Source organism: Phyllobates terribilis, unplaced genomic scaffold (genome assembly GCF_046119375.1).
Source record: "Phyllobates terribilis strain yellow unplaced genomic scaffold, ASM4611937v1 Scaffold_3__8_contigs__length_932513732, whole genome shotgun sequence".
Lineage (NCBI taxonomy): Eukaryota > Metazoa > Chordata > Amphibia > Anura > Dendrobatidae > Phyllobates > Phyllobates terribilis.
In genome coordinates, this window is record NW_027362763.1 from 752096861 (window position 1) to 752106168 (window position 9308).

The 9308-nt window shown below is 44.8% G+C and overlaps 1 protein-coding gene across 1 annotated transcript; it reads left to right on the forward strand.

Moving 5' to 3' along the window:
• The first annotated feature begins 182 nt into the window (after positions 1-182).
• PNO1 (partner of NOB1 homolog) lies at positions 183-6945 on the forward strand. Its single transcript, XM_073673325.1, has 7 exons — positions 183-456; positions 1621-1770; positions 2069-2152; positions 4313-4373; positions 5115-5232; positions 5396-5466; positions 6617-6945. The coding sequence occupies exons 1-7, from the start codon at positions 310-312 to the stop codon at positions 6682-6684; spliced, it is 699 nt and encodes a 232-aa protein (XP_073529426.1). The 5' UTR covers positions 183-309; the 3' UTR covers positions 6685-6945.
• The last annotated feature ends 2363 nt before the right edge of the window (positions 6946-9308 follow it).

Here is a 9308-nt window from a genome sequence, read left to right on the forward strand (position 1 = left end):
ACGCCATATTTCTTATATAGCTAACTTTTTTTTAAAAATAATGTGTTATAAAAATAAAATAACTGTGTTTACATGTAAATGATCCTGGTTTATTATACATAGTATGTAAAATTAATATGTTAGTAAGCAAGCAAAAATTGGACAGCTTATGCACGTGATTAAAGATAGGGGCTTTCGTGGGGGGCCTGCTGTAGTGACGTCATTGTGAAAGGGATCTATTTTTCGCCTTATTCTTTAGTCCCGCCTCTTTCTCCCCGGATGTCTCCGGTGTGCACGTGTTAGGAAAGGAGTTGTAGCTCAGTTCTAACTATGGAGACGGAGAACGCGGCCGGTTCCGGGGAGGCCTTCACCACGGTCACCAAGAAGAGGCGGGCGGCCGAGGAAAGGCCGATGGAGACTGCGGAGCTGCCCAGCAAGAGGCCGAGCTTCCCACCGATATCCGGGGACAAGCTGATGGTATGTGGGGGGCTGGAGCCAGCAGGAAGGAATGGGAGAGGACACAGCTGGTGCGCAGGGGCATAGATGAGGGCCGCAGCCTAAAGCAACAGTAATTGTCACCGCAAGGGCCGTTGGGCGCGCCGTAGTAGTTGTTGTCGTCGCGGCTGAGTGTGCCCTAGTTGCAGCTGAACGTGCTGTGGTCGTGGTCGCCGCGGCTGGACGCGCCGTGGTGGTCGTGGTCGCCGCGGCTGGGCGCGCCGTGGTGGTGGTCGTCGCCGCGGCTGGGCGCGCCGTGGTGGTGGTCGTCGCCGCGGCTGGGCGCGCCGTGGTGGTGGTCGTCGCCGCGGCTGGGCGCGCCGTGGTGGTGGTCGTCGCCGCGGCTGGGCGCGCCGTGGTGGTCGTTGTCGCCGCGGCTGGGCGCACCGCCCTCTCATTCCTCCAGATGTCTGATACGTCCGCAGGAGAGAACAGTGAAGCTGGCGATGATTGGCCTCCGGTATTGCTTGACACCACTGGATTGACGCTTGTACCAGAGATAGATCTCTATCTCTATATCTTCTCTTTGTTTTTGAAAGTTGCAGGTCTTGAAAGAAAGGGGGGGGGGACTAAAGAAATAATTAAATAAATAAAAAACCTGTTGATGGATTGGAAGGCAGAGAGGCGCCGGTCAGACCGTCTGTTTAGTACATTGTGTTTTTCCCTCTTCTCCATTACCTGACAGTGTCCTATAATGAGACATTTGAATAATATGGACCCGTGTCTCTATAGGACGCCTCCTTATAGTGCAGCAGACTCTGCCGTTCCCTACAGTAATAATATCTGCGAGTTGTATCAGGGAGTGACACCATTTTCTTTCTGTATGGATTCCTCCTGGTTGTCAGGACCGCCTCTTGCTGTCTTTTGTTCAGTATCCCTTGTTGTTTTCCCTGGGCTGGTCGCCGGTGCGCGGCTCCTTACAGATCATCATCAAAGCCGATATACAAAGTGTATTAGAGAATCGTTTAGCTTTTCCTTATAAAGGGTATAACGACTTGTGCGGCTCCGGCCTCGGCTGTGGCCCTGAGTGTTTTGCTGTGCAGCGTTGCTACCCGCTCCATGCCAGTCACCTGTGATGAGTAACGTCAGGGCAGAGGCAGTGACATCTTGAATTTGGGGATAACCGCTCAGGATTTCTCTTCACAGGGAGACAAAGATGAAATGAGGACAATCCCGGTCCCGTCTCACAGGTACACCCCTCTGAAAGAAAACTGGATGAAGATCTTTACTCCGATCGTAGAAAACTTACAGCTTCAAGTGCGCTTTAACCTGAAAACAAGAAATGTGGAAATTCGGGTGAGAGCCGGGGCGATAAAGTAATTTAATGTTCTGTTCTTTAATCCGACATCTGATAATCGATCTTCTCCAGCACTGAAATGAGTCGTAGTCAGACTCTGATTGTAGATCTGGTCTTTCTGTAACTTCTGAACCTTTACTTATTAGTTGTGCAGACATGGTGCACTCAGCTGCTGGACCACTGCTGCCAGTGATTGCAGGCCACAGTGTTATTTTTTTACCTGGGACAATCCCTATAACCCTCTATGTAATGAGTATAAATCGTCCCATTATTCTGATTTTTCTTTATTCTCTCCAGACTTGTAAAGAGACGACAGACGTTGGCGCCTTAACGAAAGCAGCGGATTTTGTGAAGGCTTTTATCCTGGGCTTTCAGGTGGAGGTGAGATGTCTGCAATTGTATGTGATTTGTGCCCTCAATGTAGGGAAAACCAAACATGAGCAGGGAGATCTGCTGTGCAAAGTGCATGAAATCCATAAGCTTTACCTGTTCTGGCCACAGAGCGGTGGTAATGCGGCTCAGTCGCATCATGCATGGACGCCCTCAGACTCCGATAAGTAAGAAATTAGGACTTTTGTTAAAGTTAATGCAATGAGACCTGAGCTCATAAAGACTTATACTAGTGGTTGTAAAGAGTACCCACCGTACAGACGGCCTGGACCAGTTTGGGCGCTGTGTACCAGGCCTGGCATCCAGCTGGAAAGGACATTGTGGGAAGAGCTGCTCTTAGCCAATCAGCATTGCTGTGAGAGAATTTTATTGCATTTGTAATTTTGCTGGTTACTGAATATCCTTTCATAGATTTCATAAATAATTGCGCTCACAAACATAAGAAATTGTGTAATATATTTTATTAGAGAAATCTGATTCTCCTTTTCCAGGACTGACTGACTATTCTCATTTTGGGGGTAAAACCTGTCTTTAGTGGATACAGAATTTCCCATTACTTAGATGACAGTTGGTGCTCATAAAGTTGTATGAGAAGTGAGTTGCAGAATGTCTGTCGCCTCTAGCTCCTCCCTCTTCTCCATAGAACCTTAAAAGCACCAACTGCATCTCCTACTTATTAGTAGGAATATCTGTCTTCACTAAATATAGATTTGATCTCTGACTTCAGAGTCCAGGAGGAAAACTAAGCGGATTTCTCTGATATGAAAATAAGCAACTTGGTAATATATCTTGTGTACTCTTGATGTATGAAATAAAAATATTGTTTTCTCTTTAACCGCTTTCTAACCTGGGGCATATTAGTACGCCCCAGGTCATCACCCCTGGTTCAGCGCAGGCTCCGGTGCTGAGCCAGCACTGAACCAGGCACATGTCAGCTGACTTATAGAGCTGACATGTGCCCGCAACAGCCGCGGGTGAAATTGCGATCCACCTGCGGTTGTTAACCAGTTAAATGCTGCTGTCAATCTGACAGCGACATTTAACATCGCCGCGCTGGAAGTGCGGCATTAGCCCCACCCATCGGTGATCCCGTCACATGATAGCGGGTCACCGATGGGTTGGCATGACCACCCAGGGTCTGCAGCAGACTCCTGTAGTTGTCATGGCCAGACTGCTATGAGCGCCGGCCAGTGGTCGACCTCATAACAAATGAGCAAATCTGCTGCATACATGTGATCTGCTCATTGCCTGTATGTAGCAGAGGCAATCTGACAACAAGTTTAAATCACCCCCCCTTTCGCCCCATTCAAAATAAAATAATAAAAAACAGACACATGTTTGCTATCGCCAAGTTCAGAATCGCCAATCTATCAATTTAAAAAAAGAATTAATCCAATCAATAAACGGCGTAACGAGAAAAAAATTCTAAATGCCTGAATTTTTTGGTCACGCAACATTGCAATAAAATGCAATAGCGGGCGATCAAAACATCGCATCTTCCCTAAAATAGTATCAATAAAAACGTCAGCTCGGCGCGCAAAAAATGTCATCACCCGACCCCAGATTCTGAAAAATGGAGATGCTACGCGTCTTGGAAAATGGCGCCTTTTTTTTTTTTTTTCTTACCACTTAAATAAAAAAAAACCTATACATGTTTGGTGTCTACAAACTCGTAATGGCCGGTCAGTTTTAGCATTCAGTGAACGTGGTAAAAAAAAAAAAAAACCTGTAGAATTTTTTTTTTTTGCCATTTCACCGCACTTGGAATTTTTTGTCCTTTTTCCAGTATACGATATGTTAAAACCAGTGATGGCGTTTAATAGTACAACTCATCCTGCAAAAAATAAGCCCTCACACGGCCATATTGACAGAAAAATAAAAACGCTACGATTCTGGGAAGAAGGGGAACAAAAATGAAAATGCAAAAAAAAAAACGGAAAATCCCAGGGTCGTTAAGGGGATTGTTGGATGACTTGTTGCATTGAGATGTGATGGATGGATGTGGCAGATGTACGACCCCTGCAGATTGCACTCACGTCCAGGACTGACCCCCATCTAATGGCCGCCTAAAGTGTGCGGCCACTGAACGTCTGCATCTCCTGAGCTCAGGCCGTCTATTATATGATTATTAATGCGCGCTGTCTCTTCCAGGACGCGTTGGCTTTGGTTCGTCTCGATGATCTCTTCTTAGAAACCTTTGAAGTCACAGATGGTGAGTTGTACAACGTTACTTAGTCAGTCGGCAGCGAGTAGTCGTACATCTGCTTGGACGCGTAGGACAGGCTCACCCGACCGGCCTGTAAATATGCACGGATTAGCCGATGGGATGTGGATTTGATTATAGGGATTGACCACTGGGGACAATGTTGTTGTTGTTGTTGTTGTTGTTGTTTTTTGTTTTTTTTGTCGTTTACTTAATTTTTAGCCCCAAATATATGTATTTTTATTTTATTTTTGATTTCATTAAAAAAATGTTTGTACTGTTTGGCTTTTACAGTCTATTTCCCTGCGCATTAAACATTAGTCTGTGGCTATAAAAGCTGAGAGGAGCTCAGAAAGAGACCACTTGGAAACTCCCATTGGACCGTCTGCAGGAGCTCACTGAAGGATTCTCAGTTTACTTGTTCTGCAACACAGCAGCTTATAGGAGGCAAATGCTGCAAAATTTTTAATGAAATTTAATTATAAAAATGCTTTTTAGCCCAAAATATACACCTTTAAGTAAGGGGGGGAGCCTTTAATGAAGGAGATTGTTAGTAGCAGCTTATGTCTACACCTGTCAGGAGGCCGCCGTACGTTAGATTCTTGGTGTTAGAGGGGTTTTCTTGCCAATAAAAACAAATGGATTAGAATGTTTCATAAAATAAAAAAGGCGTCCTGCTCACATAACAGATTTCTTCTCCGCTCTCGTCTGGTATTTTCACCCTTTTTTTTTTTTTCCTCCCACGCTTAGTTAAGCCATTGAAGGGAGACCATCTTTCTCGCGCTATTGGAAGAATAGCTGGAAAAGGAGGAAAGACCAAGTTCACCATTGAAAATGTTACGAGGAGCCGGATCGTCCTCGCTGACTCGTGAGTATATGCTGCAGGTTCTACCGCAGGGCTACACCTCATGCCCATCGGGCCTTGCTAACCCTACTGGACCTGGTTCTGGTGCCATTCAGGACTTGTAATCCTGATAATTACATGGCAATTATGTGAAACCAATGTCATATTTTGTGTTTTTTTTTTGCAGAAAGATACATATTTTGGGATCATTTCAAAACATCAAGATGGCGAGAACGGCGATCTGTAACCTGATTCTGGGTAAGTAGCAGCCACCACAAACCTCGCTGCTCATGATGGACCACTTCCAATTTTCATGGCTTTAATGCAGACTTGGTGTTTGGATGGTTTGCTCTTTTCAGGACTTAACCTACTTGGACTTTTAAGAGAGTCTGCCAGCACAATGACTGTTCAAACCAAACATTGGTACTCAGTGCACCCTTGGCATCACCGAGCCGCTCATTGCACTTTCCCACCTACTTGTTTTCCATTTATCTCTGCTCTCCTCTGGCTCCAATAAAGCCAGAGCTTTCCGTCAAAGAAGGAGAGATAGCTGGAAAACAAGCAGGTGGGAAGGTGCCCTGAACTGTTTGGCCACAACAAGGGTGCACTGTGCATCTGTGCTCTGTTTGAGCAGTCATTTTGTGCTAACAGATTACTTTTAATAAAAACGGACCAAATATGCCACCTCCAGAAAAGGCAGAGTAGATGCAACTACTCCCCCCTCCCCCACCTGCTGACATAGACGCCTCTTCTGATTACCAGGCCCTGGTCATTGTTGGGCTATGGCACACACATGGTGTTGTGCCAGACCAAGTAATTGGAAGAGGAGCCTGGGATGCTGGCAGGTAAGACAAGTTTCACAGAACTCTGGTTCGGTGGCCTGATGCTACCGGAGTGACCATTGGATCAAGGGTCCTGCTATCAATTTTTGCTCAACTCCAGTATTGAGGGCTCCTATGTGATTTATAATTTGCTGTGGTTAGCACTGTATGGTGGCTCAGTGGTTAGCATTGTTGCTTTGCAGCGATGGGGTCCTGGGTTCCAATTCCAACAAGGATGACATCGGCAAGGAGTTTGTATGTTCTCCCCGTGTTTGCGTGGGATTCCTCTGGGTTAGGGAATAAGGATATCTAGATTGTGAGCCCTCATGGGGACAGTGATAATGTCTGTAAAGCGCTGTGGAATATGATGGCACTATGTAAGTATTTCTTAGCTTTTCTAGACCATTTAGGATTCTCCCTTCTGTTATCACACGGTTTGTCTTGATTCAGACAACTCCATGTTTATTATTGGGGGACCCCAGTAAAATTTAGGTTCCTATTTGAGATTCTAATATTCAATCTTCACAATTCCTGGATTTTTAATTTATCTTAATTGTGACTCTTGTTTAATTTTCTTATCCCAACAGGAAGTCCAATATCCAAAGTTTATGGAAATATACGGGCAGTGGCAAGCAGAGCGGCAGATCGTTTTTAACCCTATAATGGACCTATTACCATCATGCAGCAAACTCTTACCCCATCGATGTTCCTTACAGTCTTGACTGCACTCGGCTGGGTTAACGGGGAGCTGGCCCCTTAATGTGTGAAGACTTGTGCTCTCATCCTGATTTGATTTCCATTTTCATGAGAAATAATTCTATATTCTATTATGGGAATATATACAGAATTTACAAGCTGAAATGAAAACTGTAATTTGTAGAGGGAGTGTGTAATGCACACGCAACCCCGGTTTTTACAGAGTGTGGTCTTCTTTCATGGAGTACTGAAGCGGTTTACATGCCCAATACTGCAGGTAGTGACTCTGGTGGGTTTTATCATTGTCAACCTTAATATCCTGAAAAGATGCAATAAGTTATTTACAGGTTTCTCTTTCTTTATGTATTTTATGGACCATGTGTGCAACCAACATACACTGCAGATATTACTATTACATCAACCTTTGTCCCCAGTGGCTCAGAGTAATTTCCTTATCCCAATTGTTAGGTCTATGGAGGAAATCTACACAAAGAGAACATATGACCGAAGTTACTTTTGATCAAATTGGTACAAAACTGCACGTAAAACTATCTTAACTCCTAAGCCACCATGCACGCCTGGGGAAAAAAAAAATGCACGCAAATATGTAATGAAAAAAAATGCAAGTACTAAAATGGAGCTAATACGTTCAGAAAATCTGCAACATCAAGAACTCTCCAAATACTCATCATGGAAATGTAGCCCAAGCTGCCAGTATGCACTGAGCACACTTCCGGCTTCAGAAATTGAGGCTGGAAGTGACGCAGCACGCTGCTATGTGCACACCCTGCAAAAGGATGATGGCGTTTACGGATTAGTGGATGCACATGCAGTCTCGGCCTGGCCGTTTCAGAGTTCAGAAAGTGTGACCGGATTTCAGGTAATAGAACTCGCCTCAAGTATCTGCAATCAAAAATTGGAGTGACTCCCCCCACCCCCATTCCTTAGCCCTCCTCACTGATGATACAAGAGGCTGTGAGTACTCCTTCCTAGTGGCAGTGGATGTGCAACTACAGTGGGAAATGGTGAAGGCATGGACAGTCCAGTAATGCCCAACATTGATGCAAATGACCACAAACTAGCATAGTACTTTCCAATGCATAGGGCGGGAGGAGTACTGAAAGGGGGTTTTCCCACAAACAAACTTAATTGTAATCAACATTTCAATTAATAGATCTTGGAATAATAATCAGTTCCACAATTTGATGTTTTTAAATAAAATGTTCCTGTGCTGAGATAATCTTATAAATGTGCCCCTGCTGTGTACTGTGTAATGGCTGTGTCTGACTGTACAGGAATGTGGTCTGATCATACCACAGATCCTGGGCAGGGGAGGAAGGAAAAGAGTATACAGACAAGACAACATGGGATCGCAGCTGATTCCTGAGGCTGTTTAAAAACAGGCAGGGAAATTTTTTGCCTCACAAAAAGAATCAGCTGTGATCCCCTGCTGTCCTGCCTGTATACTCTTTTGCTTCTTCCCCTGCCCAGGAGCTGTGGTATGATCAGACCATGTTCCTGTACGGTCAGACACAGCCATTACACAGTACACACCAGGGGCACATTTATAAGATTATCTCTGCACAAGAATATTGTTTTTTTACACATCCAATTGTGGAACTTGTTGTTATTCCAAGATCTATTAATTAAAATGTACTTTATTTGTTGGCCAACCCTTTTAAGATGTGATATATCATGCTGATTGTTATTAATATATTCCATAGGATAGGCCAGGTGGAAACATTTTTTTCTCCCTAAATCCAGGGGAATTCCCGAGTGGAGCGGATGCCCATCCACAGAACTGGGATTTTCACATAGCTTACGCCTCCCCATCCTTTTTTGCTCCTTCCAATAGTGTTGAAGAAATTACGTGAGGAGGGAGCCAGAGTCATACTAATTGCCGCCTTTTGGCCAGAAGGGCATAGTTTACTTCGCTGAGAATTATGTCCATCTCAGAGCCTTGGATACTACCCGACATTCCCAGTCTTCTGTCCTAGGGCCCAGTCCTCCACCCTCAGGTTCACAACCTACACCTGACTACTTGGAACTTGAAAAGGGACTGTTATCAGTGAGGAGGTTTTCATGGGACTTCCTTTCCACTTTCCTTTTAAGTAGGAAAAAGGTCACCTCCATTAGATATATTAAAGTGTGGAATAAAATTCTGGAGTTCTCTGGCCAAAGTCTATCAGCACAACAACAGCTTCCCCTTACGGAAGTGTTGGAGTTTCTTCAGAAAGGCCTAGAATGAGGCCTTTCCACTAGTACACTAAAAGTTCACATCTCTGCCCTGGGTCTCTGTTTGACCAAAAGATCGCTGACCTCCCCCGGCTGTATAGGTTTATCAAAGCTTCCAGGCCGGTCAGTGGTCCTAGAATAGCTCCCTGGGATCTAAATCTAGTCCTAAATGCCCTTATAAAACACCCTTTTGATGCTATTTCATCTCCCTCTATTGGGGTACTCGCCCTGAAAACGGCCCTTTTATTTGGTCCTAACCTCAGCTAGGCGGGTAGTTGAATTGCAGGTCATCTCGGTTAACTCTCACCCTGCACAACCTTCCTGTAGCACAGGGTGATCTTAAAGCCT

Coding starts and splice junctions, on each gene's coding strand:
- PNO1 (XM_073673325.1), top strand. CDS start 310: ATGGAGACGGAGAACGCGGCCGGTTCCGGGGAGGCCTTCACCACGGTC. Junction 1,771..2,068: donor CAAGAAATGTGGAAATTCGG/GTGAGAGCCGGG, acceptor TATTCTCTCCAG/ACTTGTAAAGAGACGACAGA. Junction 5,233..5,395: donor CGGATCGTCCTCGCTGACTC/GTGAGTATATGC, acceptor TTTTTTTTGCAG/AAAGATACATATTTTGGGAT.